Source organism: Phyllostomus discolor, chromosome 11 (assembly GCF_004126475.2).
Source record: "Phyllostomus discolor isolate MPI-MPIP mPhyDis1 chromosome 11, mPhyDis1.pri.v3, whole genome shotgun sequence".
Classification (NCBI taxonomy): Eukaryota; Metazoa; Chordata; class Mammalia; order Chiroptera; family Phyllostomidae; genus Phyllostomus; species Phyllostomus discolor.
Window position 1 is genome coordinate 43,124,538 of NC_040913.2, and position 23,433 is coordinate 43,147,970.

General features: G+C 40.2%; 1 protein-coding gene across 5 annotated transcripts in view; it reads left to right on the forward strand.

Moving 5' to 3' along the window:
- The window catches only part of DGKH (diacylglycerol kinase eta), a 215,747-nt gene that overhangs the window by 67,015 nt on the left and 125,299 nt on the right, over nucleotides 1-23,433 (forward strand). For all 5 annotated transcript variants that reach the window (XM_036011323.1, XM_028526693.2, XM_036011326.1 and 2 more), the window contains exons 3-4: nucleotides 14,194-14,304; nucleotides 16,530-16,610. In XM_036011323.1, the coding sequence (XP_035867216.1) occupies nucleotides 14,194-14,304; nucleotides 16,530-16,610 (192 nt within the window). The remainder of the gene's footprint in view (nucleotides 1-14,193; nucleotides 14,305-16,529; nucleotides 16,611-23,433) is intronic.

Here is a 23,433-nt window from a genome sequence, read left to right on the forward strand (position 1 = left end):
AAGATGGGCTGGGAGGGCAGGAAGGAAGGGGGTGCTTCCATTTCACCTCAGGCTGAGTGAGGGGGTTGGAAAGAGACTGCTTGGTTCTCTTGACATGATCTTCTGGAGGTCAAATGTTGGGGCTATACCCACTTGCCTGGCTTCAGAGCAAGGAGATGTGGCCACCCTGGGAGCCAGTTATGTTTTCACTAATAATAGGCAGTGGGGTCTATTTTCTTTGGACCAGAAAGACCAGGAGAGGGTCTTTTAATGAATATCCCTGCCCAAGAGCCTTTCCCGCCAGTGGCAGTATGGCCTTTGCAGTAGAGGCTGGAGGTGTGCCCATTAAATGCAGAGGCAGGAGGGTGTGGGGACATCTAAGAGATCATCTGGAGGAGAGGCTCTGTGTGAGCCCTGGGAGCCACAGCAGGATGTTTCCAGAGGGAAAAATCTCTGCAGAACCCAAGAAGAGGCTCCATTTGAGGAGTTAAGACACTCTGAGTAGTGATTTGAAGGGAAGAACTGACAGGTTCAAGAGAAGGTGCCTGTGGTACCTAGAGCGGCCTGGGCTTCAGGAGGGGAGAAATTTTAACTTTGAATAAAGTTTGGAGTTTGGGCTGGACATTTCATCTCCTGAAATAAAGTTGTTTTTGTGACCAAAGGTCTTTTAATTTTTATGAATGACTGGAAAAGCTTTGGAACAGATTTCATCCATGACAAGGAATGATTAAGGTTCTGAATGGATTTGGAGAAAGGAATGTTTTTGCCATTTGTACCCAGTGGAGCTCTATTTTTTGGTGGCAATGACTATACTGATTAGAAGTTTGACAAGAGTACACAGAATGTTTCAAAAAGCTTTTTAAAAGATTGGGTTGAGAATTAGTAAGAAGTAAGTGAAAAGATCACCTCAGTGTGCCTGGTTGAAGAGAACAGGTTTTGCTTCTGTTCGAGGGAGTCCTCTGCAGTTCACCTGAGGAGGACAGTGTTGTATTTTATTTAGGGTTTGGGGTTTATGTAATATTTAGCCTTAGAGTTTTGTGGATTGTCATTTTGAAGTAAGAGCAAATGAATGCTGTTTAACATAGCTGAGCTTTCTTCTGCTTGTGGTGGTTCCAGGTGCCCTTTGATGCTCAAAAGGCGAAAGCAATTAAGTATGTTTCTCTCATTTTGTGATTGGGATGGAGTAGTGTATTATTTCTGTTTCATTTTCAGCATTGGTCTATTTATTGTGTATACTCTGTGGAGACTCATTTTATCAGCTGCAGGTAACCAAAAGGCCGCAAGCTGTGCTGCCTTAAGCACCTAGAGGAGGGGCAGGCTCTGACTAGCTTCTCTCGGTGATTCTCTTGGCTTTGACCTCATCACTGTGTTAACTGTGTCCCTAGCAAAGTGCCTGCATCAATTCAAGGTGTCACAGAAAATGGGCTTTTTCTTTTGGATACCATAAGCAGCTCACCCACCACACCCCCAGGAGACCTCCTTCACATCTTAATTGGCTGGAATTGGGTCATGTCCAACCTTTGAACTAATTACTGATGGCAAGGGGAAAGGAATCCTCATAGCAATTTTTAAACTAATTACTGTGTACTTGCTAGAACTAGGAATAGAGTCAGCAGGTCTCGCCTAAGCACATGACTTTCAGAGGAGTGTATAAACCAGATCAGGGTTCTGTTGTAAAGGAGGAAAAGGGAAGTGGATGTTGGATAGATTCTTTCATCTATTCCTGGATTTGTGTGTTGTAGGGTAAGTGGAGGCAGTCTGGCTTCCTCACCCAGGTGTCTGGGTAACTAAGGGGAACTGTGTTCCCGTAGCCGTGGAGGGGCCTGATGACTAGTGTCCTCATAGCCTTGAGACTGGGTCCAGTAAACTGTACCCATAACATGAAGTGGGCTCTCATGCACAGAATTATGTCATGTTATGTAATTTCTGGCATCTTGCTGGCTTTGTTCCCCTCTAGTACTTACTCAGGTAGGGACTCCCTGCTGGGGGCGATGATGATGAGACACATGCAAGGGGACAGGTGCCATGATGGGTGCCATGCTGGGGAGCAGGGGCCATGACATGAGCTTGCAGTGTGCATGGCTCGCCCAACCACAGATAAAGGCATGCCAGCCATCCCAACGGCTCCGTGAATATTTTTCCCTCTGAACAAATACCATGAACCTGTCAGGCCTTGAAGGGTGGCAACACATGTGTAATGATTACTCACAGACTAGATGGTAGGAACATAGTATATGTTGACCAACCTGCTGTGACAAAACCCAAAATATAGTGGTTCAAATAATGTAAAAATTCATTTCTCTCTTACCGGAAACAGTTCAGAGGCTTGTGGTCCAGATTGGATGGGGTGGTTTTAATCTAGGTTAGACATTGTTGCCACGTTGTAATAACTAAGAAATACCCTAAGTACCTCTAAGAGACTTAGAGGACAAAAAAAGTCTGTCTTAACATCAGGGTCCAAGAAAGCTTCTGAGGTAAGTGGGTATCTCTGTTGGTAAGTGGGCCATTTAGGGACCCTGGTTCCCTCCTTAGTATTTCTTTGCTGTGTCCCCAGAGAATTGTCCTTGCTTTTATTTTTATGGTCAAAGCTATGTCACCATTTCCTGAAAGCGGTTTCACCGCTTTCCAGGCAGAAAGCGGTGAAAGAGAACATGGAGCACGTAAGCCCATGTATAAAGGCCTAGACTGAAATGACGTCTGTTGCTTCTGCTCACATTCTGTTGGCGAGATGGTAGCCACAGGCGGAGGTCCAACTGTAAAAAGCCTTGTGCCTTGTCTGGTCGGGCTACTCTAACAAGACATAGACTGGGTGGCTTATAACAACAAACATTTATTTCCTCTAGTTCTGGAGGCTAGAAGTGCAAGATCAAGGAAGGCCGTGGCCGATTCACTGTCTGATGAGGGTACTCTCCCTGGTTCATAGATGGTCACCTTCTCGCTGTGTCCTCACATGGTAGAGGGGTGAGGGAGCTCTCTGGGATCTCTTTTATAAGGGCACTAATTCCATTCATGAGGGCTCTGCCTTTATGACCTTATCATCACTTGGGAGCTTGGGCTTCAACATACGAATTTTGGAGGGATACAGATATTGTCTATCCTGCCTGGGCAGTGTAGTGTCTCTGGGCAGCTTTTAAGGTTACTCAAGTTATCACCATCGCCACCCAGCAGAAAGTGGGAAAGAGACAGCGTAAACCCAGGTCGTGTCTATGAGGGGATGGTACTTAAGCTGTACCTATCACTTCTTCTCATGTCCCAGTAACCTAGACTTAGTCACATGGCCGCATGCAAGGGGGCCCAGGAAATGGAGTTTGTAGCTGGAAGGCCGAGTATCAGGAGAAGGGAAGAATTTATTATGGTAGATTACTAGCTGATTTGTTTTTTCCACTACACAAAGGATTTTCTCTGCTCTGCACAGGATCTCTTTATTGGGAGACTATTTTTTTTTATTAAATAAACTTCAGTTTAATGCCTAAAGCCGATAATCACAACACTTCTGAGTTTGGTTACTTCTGGTATTAGTAGTAATGCAGTATTAAAGGAATAAAATATTTAATTTAGAAAAGTTGAAAAACTTTCAAGGTGCTTTTTACAAAAAATACATAATCTTGACCACCTAAAACAGTTAACAATTTGTACAGATGTGTGTGTGTGTGGTTTTAAAGTTCTGTATACTAAGGTTATATATTTCATGAAAGAAAACAACAGGCATCTTTTTGGAAGTGTGTGGTGAATTCACTTTTTGACGCTCGTTTGGACTTTGATTCTGCTACTCTAAGGTGGCTGCTTGCTTTCTCTGTTCTTTGAGTGATCATAGGGTATTGTTCCAAACTTTTATATTTACTGTTTTATATGCTACTTACAGATTTTCTTGGTCGCACAAACTAGTTTAGTAGGGTTTATAAGCAGGTGAGTAATGTCTACACACCTTTTATATGTAGGTTAATTAAAATGAAATTAAATATTGATAAAAATCCTTTGTAGAATCTTAAGTCTGGTTTTATTAGTTCCAGGAAGGTACCCATTTTCATCAGACTTATTTACTTCTTTATCTCCAGACTTATTTACTTCTTTATCTCCATTGCTTAGAATAGTTTCTGACTTGTAGATACTCCACAAATGTGTTAAATGGATGAAAAGATGTAAAATAGTTCATGTGTGAATCATTGAAACTCATTTTTACCTCTTCACTTAAGGAATGTTTTTACTTCTTAGGCATCTGAATGAAATAGTCTTTACCTTCCCAGGGAAAAGTACAGCAAGCAGGAAGTCTTCCCTGACTTTTATATAACGTCAGCAGACAAGTCTGTGTGTATGCAGAGAATCATGTGTAATAAGGGTACCACAGAATGTGATGTGGCCTAACACAGGCATCCAAGATGTAGGGATATGTGAATTGGAGAGAGGGAGAGGAACTGTTCCATTTCATTCCAGCAATAACAGAAGCATCCACTTTTTTGAACACAACTTTTCTCAAGTGAATTGGAGTTTGAGTAAGATGAGGCAAAAACAAAATAATTGGACTTTGGGGGTTAGGGAGAAAGGATTAAACAATCTAATGAAGACTGAGTGGGTAACTTGACCTGTTTTGTAATTTATTTTTATTGTCGTGGTATAATATATTTTTTGGAATTCATGTACCACCGACAATATTGAAGATGACAGTGATAAGGTCTTTAGAGTAAATATCATCTTAGCACATTTCTCTCTTTCTGTGATTCCATTACCTTTTACAAATAGGGCTCTGGGAGGACTGAGCACATAGAATTGTACATGAGTGAGTGCTACTTGCTTGGGTGACACGTTTGGAAAGGACATATTTAAGGGTGAGCCATTGAGGGGGAAAATCCTGGAGAAGAGCATTCTGTGGAAGGACACTGAAGTAGAGGCTGCAAGGTAGGAGGCTGTGTGTTTTGCTCAGCCAATGACAGGTAGGCCAGTATGCCAGGAGCATAAGCTGCAGGGGTGTGGGGATGGAAGCTGTACCTAGAGAGGAGGCTACAAAAGCAGTAAAGGTATTGATGGTTAAGGGCTCTAAATGCAGATATTTTCTTTAACTCTATAGCTGATGAACAACAAAGATTTTGAACAGGGAAGTGATATGATTGGACCTGCATAATAAGAAAGTCATACTGGAAGGATGGAGTATAGAGAATTGGTGGGGGGGGCACTAATTTGGTATATGTGTTTTTCATGTTTATGTCCATGCGGTTTTGTTTTATGAAGAATAAGGATCGGTATTCAGTTGAGGCCTGCCCAGCAAGCCAGCATCTCTACGTGTAGAGGAACAGCTGTGAGAACAGGTCGTACACAGTCTGACAGGAGAGTCTGGTTTCTTGGTTTTGCTTTGGAGACCTTGAGTGTGGTGTCTGTCTGAGCTTGTGCTCCCTAATGGTAGAACACTTGGTGTACACCTGCTGGGGGAGTCCAGACAGGTCCTGTGGTCCCTCTTTGGGCTGTAGGCCTGGAGGACAAGATAGTTTGTTCATATTGTCTAGCATGGTCCTCTGTGTTTCATCCCTTTTCTTATTGCTGACCTTTGGTTAAGACTTGTTTTTTAGTGTTCTGTTTTTCCTCCACTCTATTATGTGCTTTTAAGAGTAGTTTTTCCCACTTGGGCCAAAGTTAAACAGGACAGTAACTTTCACATGGAGGGCTGGTGCTTGGAGGCAATCAGGCTGGCTGGTCCAGCAGGAGATTTCTGCCTCCAGTGCTAGTCTTCATTTTTTTCATAGGAGGTGATTCGCTAAGCCTAGGTGAGAAATAATGAAGTTACTAGCTTTGGGGCACTGGCAGTAGAACCAGAAAGGAAGTCAAGGTTTTGAAAATATTTTGGTGGAAAACTAATGAATTTAGAGGCAAAGGAGAATAAAAGGTAGTTTGGAATTTGAGGATTGTGTGCTTAGGGAAATGAAGCTGCTGTTAGCAGATGGGGGTCAGAGGAAAGGGGACAGAGTGGCAGTAGGTTGGTGCTGAGTTCATTTTGAATTCCAGACAGAGTGACTTTTACTCAGTGTTGGGTAGTCATTTACTGGAAATTTCAGAGTTTGAATCTAGATTTCCTGAAACAGATCAGTGTTGTTTTTTTTGTTTGTTATAATAAGACATATATTACATGAAATAAGATATACTTGTTGAGTTTCAGGTGGATGTGGAGATGTCAAATACACAGTTGTAAATGGGGCTGGTGTGAAAAATTGAAAATAAATACAAATTTTTTTACCTATATATTCAGATGACATAATTGGGACAATGTGAAGTACACATTCACCAAGAGAGATTTCGCACAGAGGGTATAATTGGAAATAGCCAAGGGGCTGTTTTCTTAAAGAGTGAAAGTTGTATAGTGGGTTGAAAAAAAGGAAAGGAGCAGCAAGAATATTTTTCTTTTTTTAATGAGTTTTTTTTAAAGATTTTATTTATTTATTTTTAGAGAGGGAAGGAAGGAAGAGAGAGAGAAACATCAATGTGCAGTTGCTGTAGACCGTGGCCTGCAACCCAGGCATGTACCCTGACTGGGAATCGAACCTGCGATGCTTTGGTTCGCAGCCCGCACTCAATCCACTGAGCTCAGCCAGCCAGGGCTTTTTAAATGAGTTTTATACTTGTAGAGAAGGCATAGATTGTGACCTGGGATGTAGTCAAGAGGTGAAAAAAGGTTTTGCTTTTTAAGGCCATATATGCCGAGGGCAGAGAATGAGTGCAGAGGGAGCAATCAGATAGAAGACAGAGGGAAGCGTTCAGTTTGGTTTAACAAATGGTGAGTACCACTGAGGTGATGGGCATGTGCTTTGTACTGGATACAGAGATGAAGTCAGCAAACATGGTGCTGCTTGTGGGAAGTTTACTGCCTAGTAAAGGGCAGGAACAAGAGAAACGTAAGAACAGCTAATGTATACTGAGCGTTATGTGTTGGGAACTGTTGTCAGTATTTTCCATGTGTTGACTCATTTAGTCCAGACAACACCCCTACAAGTTAGTTATCTTCATTATTATTTGGATTTTAAAAGAAACTTGGGCACAGAAATAAGTAATTTGCCCAAGGCCTTTAACATCTAGTCAGCTGTGGATGCAAGCCACAGCTCTGCACCTCTGTGCTCCGTGTAAACAGATTGTAGTGCTTACAGTGCAAGGAGAGAAGTACAAAGAATGTACAGAAGCAGCATAAAGGAGGGAAGAGTTCAGTTTTTCAGGCAGGGCAGATCTCTAGAGGCATACATAGGTGATGGGGGCTGAATCCAGATAAAGGAACATACATACTGTCATGAGCAAAGTGCAGAGCCTGTGTTGGTATAAGGTGTTTGTGTGTGTGAATTACTGTTTTTCTTAGTCCTTTGCACAGCCTTCCTCTTGGACCTTTCACAGAAGATAGTCACATTTGATTTCACTCATTTCCGTGAACATGTAAGATGTTCTTCAAAAATCTACCAGAAATGGGTTATCCTTTTAGGGGTACCAGTCCTGTCCCTTGAAACCATCATTAGAGTGCAGTTTGTGGTATTAACTATAATATATCAGTGCCTGCCTGCCTGCCTTACCTACCTATGAATTGGCGGAAATCTAACTTAGAATTTCTTACGCAGTTGGGACCCAAATACTCAATCTCTGAGGAAGAACCAGATAATTTGAGAAGCATATTATTGAGTATACAATTTAAATTCCAGAAAATAAGCAGATATTTTGCTTAGAATGGTTAATAGCCCTTCTGAGACAAATATTTTTGGTAACAATATGACTCCTGCTTATATTTGGTTAGTCTGCAGGTCCTGAGCTTCACCCCATTCCATCCCATCCGTGGCCACACCTCTGATGCCCGGCCCTTACCTCAGCCAGGAACTGCAGTCTGGGATGCAGAGCAGTGGGAACAGTGTGGGACTCAGGCATGGTGTGAGATTGTCTGTTTTGCATGTTAGTTTCTAGTTTTAAAAAAAAGCATAATGTTTAGTAGTTTATTTTAGGCTCTTACATCAAAATAATTATGTCATTGTGGCTATGTGGGCAAAGGGACTATTTTTGGATGTGAGTGAGTATATTTAATAAAGGAAGAAGTAAATTCACAGTTGAAAGAATAGATTTTTTTACCCCTTTACAACAGAGTACTATGTGTCACTGATGAGCATAGGCCAGGATTCTGACAAGTCTGACAAAAGGCCCGTCTACATTCCTGGCCCTGAAAGAAAAACCTGAGCATTAGGCATAACACCACTACCACCCTGTGGTAATATGTTGTAGTTCATGGTATTTATGGGGAAAAAGCATATTTGATGTGTCCACGTTTTTTATCTCCTCCTTTAAATAAGAGTATAATAGCATGTTATAGAATTATATATATTTATCTTTTAAATATTACCTATTAGAAAAATACATTTAGAGACTCCTAAAGAAGGAACATATTAAAAATGGAAAGAAAACTTAATTTTAGGAATTAACAAATTAAAAGTTCACAAAACAACCAGTTTCAGGAAAGTAATTAAATAGTTTTTCTCAAGGGAATTACAACGCGATATGAGGGACGAAGTACCTCAGCAATCATTAGATGGTTTTTGATATAAAGGGCAATTACAACATGTTGGATAATCTCCGTGATTTTGCTCTGGAATGTGTTAATTTATAATTAAATGTGTTGCAAATATGAGAATTTATAGTATTCCAAACAAAATGATGAAGATATTTTGAATAGATTTGGAGGTTTCAGAATACTTCTCGAGGCCTGGGGAAATGAGCTCTTTCATTATCTCCTTATGCAGTGTTCCCAGGATTTCTTGAGGAGTGGACCTAATCCTTCTTAGGGTTAGTGCCTGCTGCTGCTGTTGCAGAGTTGGGTATTGTCTGACAGAGTCAGTCCTTTCAGACAGGTCCTGTGAGTTGTGGTGGGAAGTCCTTTCCATGGCACATGGCAGATGAGAAAATGCTGAACCACAGACCCAGAGTGTTATGCTTCCCTTGACTTGAGACACACGTGTACACCCAGTGCTAGAGTGTATCTGCTGCCAGTGCAGGACGGATGACCAGACTACATTTTTCTCTCACCATTCACATCCCAGACAACTTGAATACTATGTGAATGTGTATTACATGTCAAAGTAAACAATTACTTGTGAAAAAAATTTTTTTTAAACCCAAACAGCAGTAGTTGTGTGTGACTAAAACAAATAAAACTATTTCACAGACTTCTAGAACATTAAACGCCAACTGTTATATGACTATTAAATATCATTGTATTAAGTACATGTAATTATCATGCTGTGTAGTTTTGGACTGTATTTCATAGAACTGTAGAATTCCTCAGAGGTCCTCTGATTGGGGGGGAAGCTCAGCTGGTCAAGTCCTGGATTACCTTTTAAAAGTGCTTTGTCATATATCCTCTGATTATTCTGATACACAAAACTCAAATAGCAATTTATAAAAGGGGAAATGTTTGGTGATGTTGTAAATGACAAAGCACCTGAATCACTTTATTACATCATTATCAAAACTGATTCCAGAAATACTCCCTATCTCCATTCTTTTATAAGCTGGGATATCCCTCTTTTACTGCATTATTTTCTGGCTCCTGTGTGAAACATCCTTTCATTGTTCCCACCATGATTCCTCTGCCAGCATTTGTTTTCTTGGCTAGGTCAGGCCAGTGCCAGCACCGGCTTTGGGTGGTGGATCAGGCTGGAGACACATGGAGGAAGAGGAAGAAGCAGCAGCTAGGGCTGCTGTTTTTTATCTACCTCCCTCCCCGCATTTCCTGGTACACAGTAATGTTTGGTACAAATCCCAGGTTTTCATTCCTTCATTCAGAAGTCTTCTTCTAGTCTTCTGCAAATCAAATCTGTTTTTTTTTTCCTGAATGACAGTTGAGCATGACTTGGTTCTTTATGGGCAGCTAGCTCTTAAGAAGAAAAAGGAAAGAGCATGAGTGAGCATGTACAGTTATTAACCCAAATTACTACCCCCACCCTCGCTGGAGAAGAGCTAGTCGGTGTGGAAAGAGGGTAGGACTGGCACGTTAATGGGGCTGCACACATGAGAAAAACATTTTGGGTTTTTAGTGATATAGATGAAAGATGTGTTTTTGGAAGATTCTTACTAAGTTTTTTAAATACTCAAAGACAGATAAGAGTAAATGGTTAGACTGATCGGTACCAATTAAAAGTGAATGGAAAAAAATTCAGAAGTGCTGAATTATCTTTTTAAAGAACTTACACAAATTATTATACTTACTGTTGTTTATGAGACTGCTTATTAAGCCTGGGTGACAATTACAGTCACTGAAAGAGATGTTAATGTGTGCTGGTTAACATGCCCTACACTAAACATGTCGAATCAGAACCTCCCAGATGAACTGAGGCTGTTAATGTCTACAAAGTTTTCTACCTGATTCAGATGATTATCCAGATTTTAGAACAACCGGTGTATTTAATAAAACTTAATGTGATACATACATTTGCTTCAGTGAAGAGCTCAAATTTAATTTTAAGGAAGTAAGAAATTCATGTTGGGACAAAATTCAGAAGAGGGAAGAAGGATACACGGTACAAAGCCAAAAGGGCCTGGACTCAGAAGGAACTGGTGGGAAGTTTTGGAGGCTGATAGAAAAGCCAGGTTTGAAGCAATGTAATAGGTGGCTGATGGAAGGCTATACAGATAGGGTAAAGGTGGTCTGGGATACAAAGGTGGGAGTGGTCACTTCTTCCTCGGGTCAGAGAAGCCTTCACAGGGCCAGTAGCACTGTGTCCAAGTTGAAATGAATAGGAGCTTTTAAGACAGGCAGATTGAGGAGAGAACGCTTAGGGCGGAGGGAGCAGCATGGGAAGGGACCATCATGAGGAGGTGGGAGAGCATCAAGCAGGGGTTTTCGGTGGTACTTACAGAAATTTGGACTTTATGCTATCGGCAGTAGGGAATTAATGAAGGGCTTTGAGCTGTGGCATAATATAATCAGGTCTTTGTTTTAGAAAATTACTTTAATAACCATGTGGAGAATAAAGTAGGTTGTTTATGCTTTCTAAACAGTGCTCATGGAACACAAATAGACCAAACATTAAATTATCTTCCTCGTTGCCTTAAACAGAATTTTACCAAAATCACAGTAACACTCAGTTCTGTAATTTGGATCTCCAACTGATTTGTTCTTCAGATAAATTATATTTTTATAGTGTTTCAATACTTCATGTTTGGATTTAAGAATTATAATCCCTGCCCAGGGTAACATGAAATGCTGCAGCAGCACCACAGGGAAGCTCACACAGAACTCTTCCAGCACATGTCCTCTCTCAGTCTTTTGCATCTACTTGCCCAAGCCAAATGCTGAGAGTTTCCTTGGTGCTTTTCCCTCTCTTGTCCTTCATGAGTATCAGCAAGTGCGGTAGATTCTGCCTCCAGAATAGCATCAAAATTACTTTACTTCTGTCCATATCAGTGATGCTACAACTTGGTTTGAGCTCCTAGTGTCTCTCCCTTGGACTACTGCAGCAGCCTCCTAACTGGTCCCCCTCTTACTTTCTTGCCCCTTTCCCCATTCTCACTCTCCTACTCCAAACATTTCACTAGCTTTATGCACTTAGAATAAAAAAGCAAGCAGCTCCTAGCTCTTGTCTCCTTTAGCTTCATCTTTTCATACTCTCCTCCTGCTCCAGCTGTTATTTGCCCTAACAGTAGCCGTTGAACATTTATTCTGTTCATCCAAGAAGCTCTAATAATTCCGTGCCTGACAAATACTCGCTGAAGTTAATAATATAATGATATCATAATAATAACACTGTCTGCCATTTATTGAATGTTTTCTGTAACCCAGACAGCACAAGTGCTCTCCAGGCATTAACTTGTAATTAAATTAAATGCAACAAGCTTGTGAAGTTGGTATTATTATTCCTGTATTTTAGGAAACTGGGGCACAGAGAGCTGGATAACCTGCCAACACACTATTGTTAGTGTGTTGCAGAGCTGGTCTTGAAAAACTTCAAGTTTGTCTGCATCCAAATCAAGCTTTTTGGTAATAAAGTTTTAAAAGTATTTTGTTATAATTAAATTTTAGTGACCTCTCAGCAGTTCCTGGAGGACAATCTTAGAGAAAGCTATAGAGAAAAATCTTTTACTGAAATAGAAAGTAAACATTAATATAACTTAACTGCCTTATTGGTGACATCAAACTTTTCTCAATAGTTTATGTCTTCTTGATAATAAAAGACAGTGAAGTGTAAAAGTTGGTAATAAACTCTGCCCTAAAATAGATACGGGCTTAATCTTAGTACCTGCTATAAATTCATATAAGGTTCAATATTGTATGTGCTAGATAATGCTCTTGGCACTTGAGATATCAGTGTCCAATCCAGTGGGGTAGATTTAAGATTTTGGTTCTATAAGCTGTTTTTGTTTTGGAGGCTCAGAATATCTTTCCTGTTTCCCTGTGAATTCAGTATTAGTGTGATCCATCTTGGACCCCCTCCCAAGGGGGTCTGTTTGAGTCAGTCCTGTGACTTGTCTCTTAAGGACAAACTCAACAGCAAGGCTAGAAGTTTATTTTGCTATAAGTGTAGTTTCCCTCTTCCTTCCTTCCTTTCTTTTTTACTTCCAATTAATGTGAATCATTAAGTTTAATTTTGTTATATATAATAAACTCAAGGACCTTCTGTTCTAATAGGGACAGCAGAATAAACATAATACATTACATTATACATTAGGAGATAGTAAGTGGTTTGTGTGGGGGACTAAGTAAGACCAAGATGGGGGAGATATGGAGAGCATGTAGCTGTGTTGTGTTAAGTAGCAGGTCAGTGAGGTGGGTCTCACTGAAAAGCCAGAGACTTGAAGGAGGTGAATGAGTTGGGCAGATGGGTGTCTGAGGGAAGAACAGTTCAGGAGGAGGGACTAGGTAGTATCCAGACCTAAAGGAGGAGAATGCATGCTCACCAAAAGCAAACATTGTGGACGGAGGAGCCAAGTGAGAGATAGATACTAGATGAGGCTGGAAGGGTTCCAAATATTTTGTTGGTGATGTTGAAATGAGCTTGGATACATAAGCACTTTAGCACAGGGTCTGGTACAGAGCCTCTGCGGGCCTCTTCCAGCCACATCTCCTGCTGCTTCCCTTTGTAAACCCTGCCCTGCATTTATGACTGAAACTTTTTGAAGATTCCCCAAATATTCATGCTGTTTTAAACCTTTCTACTTTTGCACACACCTAAAATACACTTATTCATCCCTTATCATTCTGATAAACTTCCAGACCCACCTGGGCCCTCCTCTGGGAGGATGTCTTTGACTCTCTCTGAAGCAGAGCTGGTGCTTCCTTCTCTGGACAGCTGTGCACAGTGCATTGAATATGTTTGTTACAATAACATGTGTCATTAGCTATTTGCTATTTAATGACCACTTACTATGTGCCGTACAGTAAGTCCTTTACATGTTTTTTAAAATTAATTTCTCACAACAACCTATAAGTTATTATCTGATTTTATGAATGAAAGAACAAAGGTATGAGGAAGTTTAGTAATTCGATTAAGACCATCCAGCTACTAAGTGGTGGCACAAGGATTTAACACAAGATTTTGGGCTCCAGAGCCCATGCTTTTCTTTTTTTTAAGTTATTTTACATTTATTTTTTTAATTACAGTTGACGTACAATATTATATTAGTTTCAAGTGTACAGCATAGTAATTAGACATTTACGAGTCATCACCCTGATAAGTCCAGTATCCATCTGACACCGTACATAGTTATTACCATGTTATTGACTATATTCATAAAGGTTGTCAGATGGGAGAAGGGTAGAGGGGATGGGTAAAAAGGTGAAAGAAGTACAAATTTCCAGTTATACAAAGTCATGGGGATGTAAAGTCTGTGCATTTTTTAATCATTACATATTACCCATTTCACCTCTTACCCATTTCACCTCTTACCCATTTCACCATTCACTGAATACTATATACAAGTCATTGTATGCATCACACTGTATTATGACTACAAGTTTGTGTGCATGTGCCTTTCATACTGTTTGTGACTGTTTGGAGGTTAAGGAAGTGTGTTAAATTTACCTTTGCTCCTTGGGACTTTGCACTTATGCTCTCTTGGTTGAATAAAAAAAGGAGAAGAAAATATTCTCACATGTAATTTTAGGACATGGGAAACAATATTCAGAATACTAATGATAATGTGTTATTAATTCAGAATTTCATTTGGTTTTGAACTTCATTTTAATCCTGTCATTGTGCCTCTCCTTCTCTCCAGACCAGTATTAAAGAGGGACAACTATTGAAGCAAACCAGTTCTTTCCAAAGGTGGAAAAAGCGATACTTCAAGCTTCGAGGCCACACACTTTATTATGCAAAGGACTCAAAGGTAATTCAAGAGAATACTAGTTGTGAGCATTTGAGGTTGTGGATGGATTTTAAATTTTGGTTTTCCAAACTGTTTTTGTCTTGGGGCTCACCATAGCCCTTTGCAATTGTATGAGTTCAGTAGTATAAATGTGATCTGTCTTGGACCCAACCCCAAGGAAGCCCATTTGAGTCAGTTTCACAGCATGTCCCTTAAGGACAATGGAAGAGGAAGGTTCTAGTGTAGATAGGCTAGCTCTTTCTCTTTCCCTCTCTCCCCTTCTTTCCTTTTTTCCTTTTTCGTTATTTCTTTTGTTTTTCTTTCCTTTCAATTAAGTGAAATATTAAATGTAACCTTATTAAATATGATAAACTCAGAATTTAGTTTTTCTCCCTTTCTTGCTATTTTTTTACATTATAAATCTTTTCCTGACCATAAGTGAGAGAATTGCTGTAGTTGTTAAGAGTCCGTGCTGTGCCCAGGCTGGCCTTTGTGGCTCAGCTGGTTAGGCATTATCCCCCAAACCAAAAAATCCCTGGTTTGGTTTTCAGTCAGGTCACATTACTGGGTTGCAAGAAGGCAACCCATTGATGTTTCTCTCTCACATTGATGTTCCTTTTTCTCCCTCCCTTCCTCTCTAAAATAAAATAAAATTAAATATAAAAAAAAGAATCAATGCTCTGGTTTCAGACAAGAATTCCCATCTGATTCCAGCATGTGGAATGGCTGTAGACAGCATGTGATCTTGAGAGGAGGCTGAAATGAGATAATAGACACGAAGTGCTTATTACATAGTACTTGACACACAATAATCTCTCAGTTATGCTAGCAGTTAAGAATAAAATGATAGTGAAATCAAATTAAGGCTTTAAATAATTTTATGTATTTGTAATAAAATACGAATAATGTAGTTTTGGAAGAAAGAAATTATAATGATTAGATGTTTTTTTTTGTTTTTTTTTTCCAAAAATGAAAATGAAGATTTTTTTTTGCTTCTGTGCCAATTAAGTAATTGATAATTTCCATATTAAAGAATGCATGTTTCTGATACAATTAGAATTATATACCAGGAAGTAAAAACAAATCAACAAACAAGACCTAAGTCTTGGTTTATGCAGCCATAGAAGTAATAACCCAATAAAATAACCTTATTTTAAGAGTCATTACATTCAGGGTCGTCCGTGACCCAGCTCCACCCTGACTTCACTTTGTCTCTAGGCAGCACTGACCGCAGGCAGCTTAGTCCCTGCTTTCCCACTGCCTGCTGACTTTCCCTCTGTTGCCACTTGATGAAATTCTGTTTTCTTTGAAATTATTTAAAGTATCCCGTATTCCATTATTTACAAGTTAAAAAGGCTAAGTGTTCTTTACCGGAGAAATTATCTGTGACCCTCCATAGTATTTCGCAGTATCTCATCTGTTCTACTTTTAATAGTCTATCTTACATTAAAATTAGTTTTGTGTATTTTATCAGTCATGCTATATTATAAATTCTTTTGCATCAGGGAACAAGTCATATAATCATATCAGTTCGATTGAAGCATAATCCTCTGGAGATCTTGGGAGGCAGTGGAAGCTATCAGAGGAGGGGGCTGGCTTCAGGAGAAGCATTGTTATACAGCCTTGCAGGAAGATCATTGAATGAGTGTGAACAATGACCAAATGACTAAAACTGGGGGGTACATTTATTTATCAGAATTTCTGAATTTCTAAATTGTAAATTTTTTAAAGATTCCATTTCTGTGGAGTTTTTACCAGTGGAACTTTTTTGATTAAAACCACTTTTAAGAGTATAAAAGAAGCATCATCTCATATTTGCAGAGCATATTCATTAGCTCATTTGAGCAGTTTAGATAGATGAAGAGAATGAGGTTCAGAGAATTAAGTAGCTCAATGTGATCTCTGCCAGGACTGGTTCTTTTCATTTCTCACTTAACCACTATAGGAACAATGATGTTGCTGATGTTGCCTCTGTCCTCCCCGTGAAGTTGTTAGAAGGTACAAGGTTTACAGATGTTGCTGATTTATGTGTTACTTGTACTTTGTGGTTTTCCTCGTGAAGTATCACTTACATTTTTCTTCATTTTTCTATTCCTAATTCCTGACATACCCTCATCCTGACCTGATAATAAAATTCATACATACGTGTGTGTGTGTGTGTGTGTGTGTGTGTGTGTGTGTAGAGAGAGAGGGGAGAAATGAGTTAGGTTTTTACTTAATGTATTTGTGTTGTTCTTCATTAACAGTCTCTGATATTTGATGAAGTTGACCTCTCAGATGCCAGCGTAGCTGAAGCAAGCACAAAAAATGCTAACAACAGCTTCACGGTATGGTTATATTTTGTAAACTCCCTACTCAAGTTATAGAATGACCTTCCCTTGCATGTAAAGAATGCCCTTTTCAGTTACCAGCTGTGTGTCAACCTGTCGTTATTGGAGTTCTGACCAACGCAATAAATTTGATAAATGTATTGCATACTCTAGCACTCAACACCATTCATGATTGTAATGTCAGTAATTTCAATTTTTTACCTCCTTTAAATTTAATACTCCAACTAACTTCATTGTTCTTGAGTATTCAAAAAGTTTGGTTTTTACCTTCAGTCTCATAAACAATATTTTCCCTCCTTTTCTTCTACTTTTACTTTAGTTGCTCTGTGTGGTTTAGGTTTAGGCAGTTGCTATAGTTCAGGCCTTCATTTTTGCTCAGTTAAGTAAGTCATTTGGTAGCTATTTAAGAGGTGTCCTCTGTCTGTCCATTTAGTTCTTTTCCTTTCCACTCACAAATCCCATTGCTGAAGACGCTTCACTGGTTTGTCATTGCCTGTCAGGCTGCACCCGCAACTCCATCCTAAAGTGTTATAAAATTGTGCCCTGGTATCCTCATGTTATTGATAATTATTTGACTTACTCTACCAGCCCAGCATTTTTGACTGTGCCTATGCTTTGCCTATTCCCTTTGACTTAATGATTCCTCCATCTATACCTGTTGAAATTCTACCAGTTCTTCTAAGTTTATCTTAGATATCCCATTCCTCTTCTACTTTTCTGATTAAAAAAAAAAACATGATTTGAGTACCTTATGGTTGAATACTGTGTGCCAGGCCCTTGTGCTGTGTACAGAGATTCAAAGATGGATGGATGGATAAGTAAATAAATATCACTTCCCTTTAAGATATTCATAGCATAGTTTAGTGAAGTCAATCTGGGGTTCTTTTTATAACTACATATTTCTTAAATCCTCTAAGGTGCCACCACCTACACCCCCAATCCCTGCTCTAGGGAACCGCCACTTCTGACAGCATTGTTTTGTGTGCATCCCCTAGGCATACCGGGGCACGAAAGACAGACAGATAAACAAATACAGAGCAGTGCCATGATAGAGTCAAGCACTGGTGGGGTAGGGGTGGGGGAGGAAGCAAATGAGTTCAGATTTAGTCTTACTGATTTATGGACATGGGGGATATAACTCATGGTGTTATATTCCTTCCCCTTCCCTAGTCCTTCCCCAAGGAGAGTTTAGTTTGAGAAGAGGAAAGCCAAGAATAGAATCCTGGGAAAATATTAAAATTTAAGGTTTGACCAATAAAACTCAAAGAGATCATTCTGAAGTATAGAAGGAGCATCAGGAGGCAATGCTGTTATAAAAAGCCAGTGGCAGTGAGTTTCAAGATAGAAGTTGTTCAGCATCAAATACTGTGGAGAGGTCAAGTCAAAGAAATAGAAATGGATTGTTGAATTTGTTAGCTTGGATGTCATTTGCTCACAGTGATTTATTTGAATTGTTTCAGTGGAGGGGTGGCATGCATTAGGCTGCACCGAGAATTCAAAATGGAAAGGCAGAGGGAGCCACAGTAGGTTGCACTTCCTAAAAACTTGACTCTTTAAAGGAGAACAAGTATAGCTAGAAAAATAAGTCAGGCTTGAAGAGAAAGGTTTGGTTTTGTTGTTATTTTGCTTTGTTTTTAAAATGGGTTTTGATTGTGTATGTACGAAGAGAGTAAAGAATTGTCGAAATTGAAAATTGAAGCTTCTGGAGAGAGAGGGAATGATTGATGGAGCATGATTGCTGCATAAGCAAAAGAGTAGAGGAATCAGAGCACAGGGTAAGAAGATTAGCACCGAACAGGAGACAGAAAGTTGATGGAAGTTGTCTTACCAAACAAAAAAAAGGAAAGTTAGTCTGCCTACCACCACAAAAGCCAAACTCGTGAGACTTACTGGTGAAACAAGAAAGAGGTTTTACTCAGGTGCTGCGCAATGGGAGAATGGCGGACTCTAGTCTAAAAGGTCATGACTTCATCAAAACCATGGAAAAGCCAGTGTCCAGAGTTTCTGCTCCACTCCAAAGCATGGTCCTTTGGAACGCACAGGTGGCAGCTAAGTGGTTATCCAGGTAGCCTAGCATGTTCCTAGCTGCTGTCCATTTCAGGCTCTCTTCTGTAGTTCATGGGCCATGCAGCTTCTAGGGCCACAAGGTCATGTGCTTCTGGGAGGGAAATCACAAATGCACTAGCCTGTGCATCTCCAGGTGGGCAAGAAAGTGAGAAAGGCTCCCTCATGGAGGCCGTGGGCCATGTGGCTGCTAGGACCACAGAGCCTATGGAGAGAAGAAGCAAATACCCTGTATGAGTGCAGGTCCCGAGCTTGAGCATTGAGCAAGAGAGAGCATTTCTTTGTTCCCATGGGACTATGTTAGCTTGGGTGTGGATGGACCAAGTGCTTTCTCAAAATAACCAATCAACTTACCAAACTTTTGTGTGCTTCAGGTGGGTCTGCCTCCCATCCAATCCCTTCTTTCCCAGGCTAGACTGACAGGCCTCTAGTGTAGGCCACCAGCATACCTTCTGTACCATTTTGACTTCTGTGGCACATGTGCCTGCCTTCCCCTGGTCCCACCCCTAGTCTGGTACCAGGGGGCCTAAGGGAAAGGGATTTTCCCACCCTCAGTGTAAGAACCTTCCCCTATCACCACCCTGGCCGATGGGGGAGACTCCCTGAGCTCCAACCAACCATCCACTGCTAACAGTAGCTGTTGGCAGGAAATATTGCCATTTTCTCAGTGAAATTGAAGAAAAGGTCATCTGCTCTGAGTAAGTTTAGGAGAATTTGAAATAGCTTCTATAGAAGATAAGAATTGAAACTGAATTGGGACCTGTGGAAGATTTACTAGGTAGTAGATAGTGTCGTAGCATCTACCAAAGAAAGATTGGAGATCAAATTTAATAGTGTTCTTAATTCTTAGCGCTATAGCATTTTTTAAAGATGAAGCTAGAGAAAAACTAAAATGATACAGGGTTATTTGTAACAAGGGTCCCCAACCCCCAGGCCACAGACTGGTACCAGTTCAAGGCCTGTTAGGAACTGGGCTACATAGCAGAAGTTGAGCAAGGGAAGATTCCCTCACCTTAATACCTAAGCTCCGCCACCTGTCCCTCCCCTCAATCCCTACCATGTCTGTGAAAAAATTGTCTTCCATGAAACTGGTCTCTGGTGCCAGAAAGGTTGGGAATCACTGATTAGGGAATGTTGGACAGAGAGATAAAGGGATTGTTGGATATTTGGAGAATTAATAACTCATCTATCTTCCCCCTCTGAGTTCTCATATTTTGAGAATGAAACACAGGTGCTAAGGGACAGCTTATTAATAGCTTAACAGGATCCAATAACCACTAAATACAGAGATTCTGATAAATTGTTGGAGACCTAAGGCCAAAATGTTCCTTATTCTTCTTTTCTCCCTAGTGAAGGTGGGGTAGGGTGATGAAGCAATCAGGCTTACTACTTTCCTTCCCGGAAGAGTGAACAATAGTCCTCTCCCTTCTATGGAAACTCATAAAAGGTGGAGATAACTTCTGGCCAAGATAGAGATGTAGGCAGATATACTTTGCCTTCTCCCACAACCAAAAGAAGGACAAGAACAAATTTTTTTTAAAAATCCCATAACTGTCAGAAAATTGAACTGTGTGGAAGTCTGACAACCACAGGGTTAAAGAAAAAACATTCATCCAAACTGGTAGGAGGGATGGAGACAGGCAGCTGGAGTGGAGAGAACACGTGCCAAGGTGGCGGCTGGATGACCAGGACAGGTGAGGCAGCTGTGGGAGGACTGGGCATTCCCACTATTTGTGTGCGGATAAACCGGGAGGAACAACTGGGAGCAACCGCACAACCCAGGATTCCAGTGCAGGGAAATAAAGCCTCAAAACCTCTGGCTGTAAAAATATCCTGTGGGGGTTACAGTGGTGGGAGAAACTCCCAGCCTCACAAGAGAGTTCATTGGAGAGACCCACAGGGTCTGAGAATGTACACAAACCCATCCACATGGAATCAGCACCAGAAGGGCCCAATTTACTTGTGGGTGGTGGAAGAAGTGAGTGGAAGCTGGCTGAGAGAGCTAAGCAAGTGTCATTGTTCCTTCTCAGACCCCTCCCCAACATACAGTGCCTCAAAACAGTGACAAAGCTTTCCCCGCCCTGGCAAATACATAAAGCCTCATGTCTTACAATGTAACAGGTGCACCAAGACAAAAAAAATGGACCAAATGAAATAACAGACCAAAACTCCAGAAAAAATACAACAAAGCCACGGCAATGAAGAGATAGCCAACCTATCAGATGCGAATTCAAAACACTGGTAATCCGGATGCTCTCAGAAATGGTTGAGTGTGGCTGCAAAATAGAGGGAAAAGTGAAGGATATGCAAAGTGAAATAAAGAAAAATGTACAGGGAACCAACAGTGAAAGGAACGAAACTGGGACTCAAGTCAATGGTTTGGATCAGAAGGAAGAAATAAACATTCAGCCACAATAGAATGAAGAAAGAATAATTCAAAAAAATGAGGAGAGGCTTAGGAACCTCCAGAACAACTTTAAACATTCCAACATCCAAATGATAGGGGTGCCAGAAAAAGAGGTAGAGTAAGAAATTTAAAACTTACTTGAAAAAATGATAAAGGAAAACTTCCCCAATCTGACAAAAGAAATAGACTTCCAAGAAGCTCAGAGAATCCCAAAGAAGTTGGACCCAAGGAAGCACATACCAAGGCACATCATAATTACATTCCCTTTAAAAGCAGCAAGAGAAAAGGAGATACCTACCTACAAAGGAGTGGCCATAAAGACAATCAGCTGGTTTCCCCAAAGAAACCTTACAGGCAAGAAGGGGCTGGAAAGAAGTATTCAAAGTCATGAAAGGCAAGGATCTACATCCAAGATTACTCTATCCAGCAATGTTATCAATTAGAATGGGAGGGCAGATAAAGTGATTCCCAGATAAGGTCAAGTTAAAGGAGTTCATCATCACCAGGCCCTTATATGAAATGTTAAAGGGACTTATCTAAGAAAAACTTGGTTAGAACTATGAATAACAAGCTCATAACTATCAACAACTGAACCCAAAACCAAAATAAAAACAAACTAAGCAAACACTGGAACAGGAACAGAATCATAGAAATAAGAGATCACACAGAGGGTTATCAGCAAGGAGGTGTCCAAGGGAGAATGGGGGAAAAGATGCAGGGAATAAGAAGTATAATTGGTATGTACAAAATAGACAAGACTAAGCTTAAGAATAGTATGGGAAATGGGGAAGCCAAAGATCTTGTGTGTATGACCCATGGACATGAACTAAGGTGGAGGGGAATGCTGGTGGGAGGGGTGGTGCAGGGTGGAGGGAATAAAGAGGTGGGAAAAAAATGGGACAACTGTAATAGCATAATCAAGAAAACTTTTTTTCTTAAAAGATATTGAGGTTCAGAAAGGCCTGAAAGCATGTCAAGTATTGCATAGGTAAATACAAGAAAAATAAAATAAAAATGGAGATAAGGGTTTCCTCCCAACAAGGATCTATAGGTTAGTCTGAAAAAGGATTTAAGCATTTAAGATCTGAGGGATGGAATAATTTCAGGTGAAGACAAGGGCTAGGGTATAAGAGTAGATAAAGGTAAAGGAAACTGAAACACTTGGGTTTTGATGTAGGTTATTCAAATTCTTTACACAGCTGTTTTCTTGGACCTCGAACTGCATGCAGTCTCTTCTCTTCTACTTTCCTTATAGAACTTACTATATTCTGCCTTATATTTAGTTAAAAACTTAAAAATGTTTATTATAACCTCCTTGACCTATAATTACTGGGGACTGTGTGCTATCTTTGTACCTCATATCACCTTATCTGTATTTGTTAATTTAATTGATAAAATGAAAGTTTATTTTAAACATGAGAAGATTTTTGTTAAAGTATTTTCCAGAAATTTCTTCACTTAATCAAACATTTCTGAAGTTGGTTTGGATTAGAAATGTGGAGATTCAAATGTTAGGTAGATTGCTTAGAGTTTTATAGCAAAACAGTCTCATAGAACTTTCCAGGGTATAAAATGGAACAAGAGATGTGTTTTCAATCAGTAATTGACAGTCTTCCTTATCTTTAAATAGTTAAATATTCCACCTCACTGGATTATAGGGGCTGCTGTTATTTTGGCTGGTTAATGGTGTAGGTGGGAGGTGTGATGGCTGGGAATCTAGGAGTGACCAAATGCAGCTCGCTGCAGCCACTTCTCATCTCCTGGAAGTCCCTAAGGATGACATATTAACCAGGGCTACTAGTGAATATAAAATCTGTACTTAGTACATGGAAAGTGGGAAAGCTGTGCTTCCCCAGAAAACCCAGTACTGACTCTCCAGTAACATGGGTCCTAGAGTGAATGTTGCAGGGAGTTGAGCAGAAACTTAACCTGGGAAGTTACTTAGCATTGTTTCTGCTGCATTCTGTAGGTTGTAAGTGAGTCATCAAGACTTACTGAGCTTCCCTGGGAGGGGACATTACATACGATGAGAGTCGTGTCACAGGATTTGCTGACATGGTGAAAACCTGTGTACATGCTGATTACTTTTCCTTTCTTGAATAGTCAAATGCTCTCGTCCCTGGAGTTTATAACTGTCCTGTTTTCTGGTTTTTGTTTTGGTTGTCTAAATCACCTCAGGTATTGTATTAGTTTTCTGTTGCTTCATAACAAATTACCACAAACTTCATGGCTTAAAACACTGCCTGTTTATTATCTTACAGTTTTTGCTGGTCACACAGCATAGCTGGGTTCTTCTCTTCCAGGTCTCACAATGTTGAAAGAAATGGATATGATAAATTTACACATACC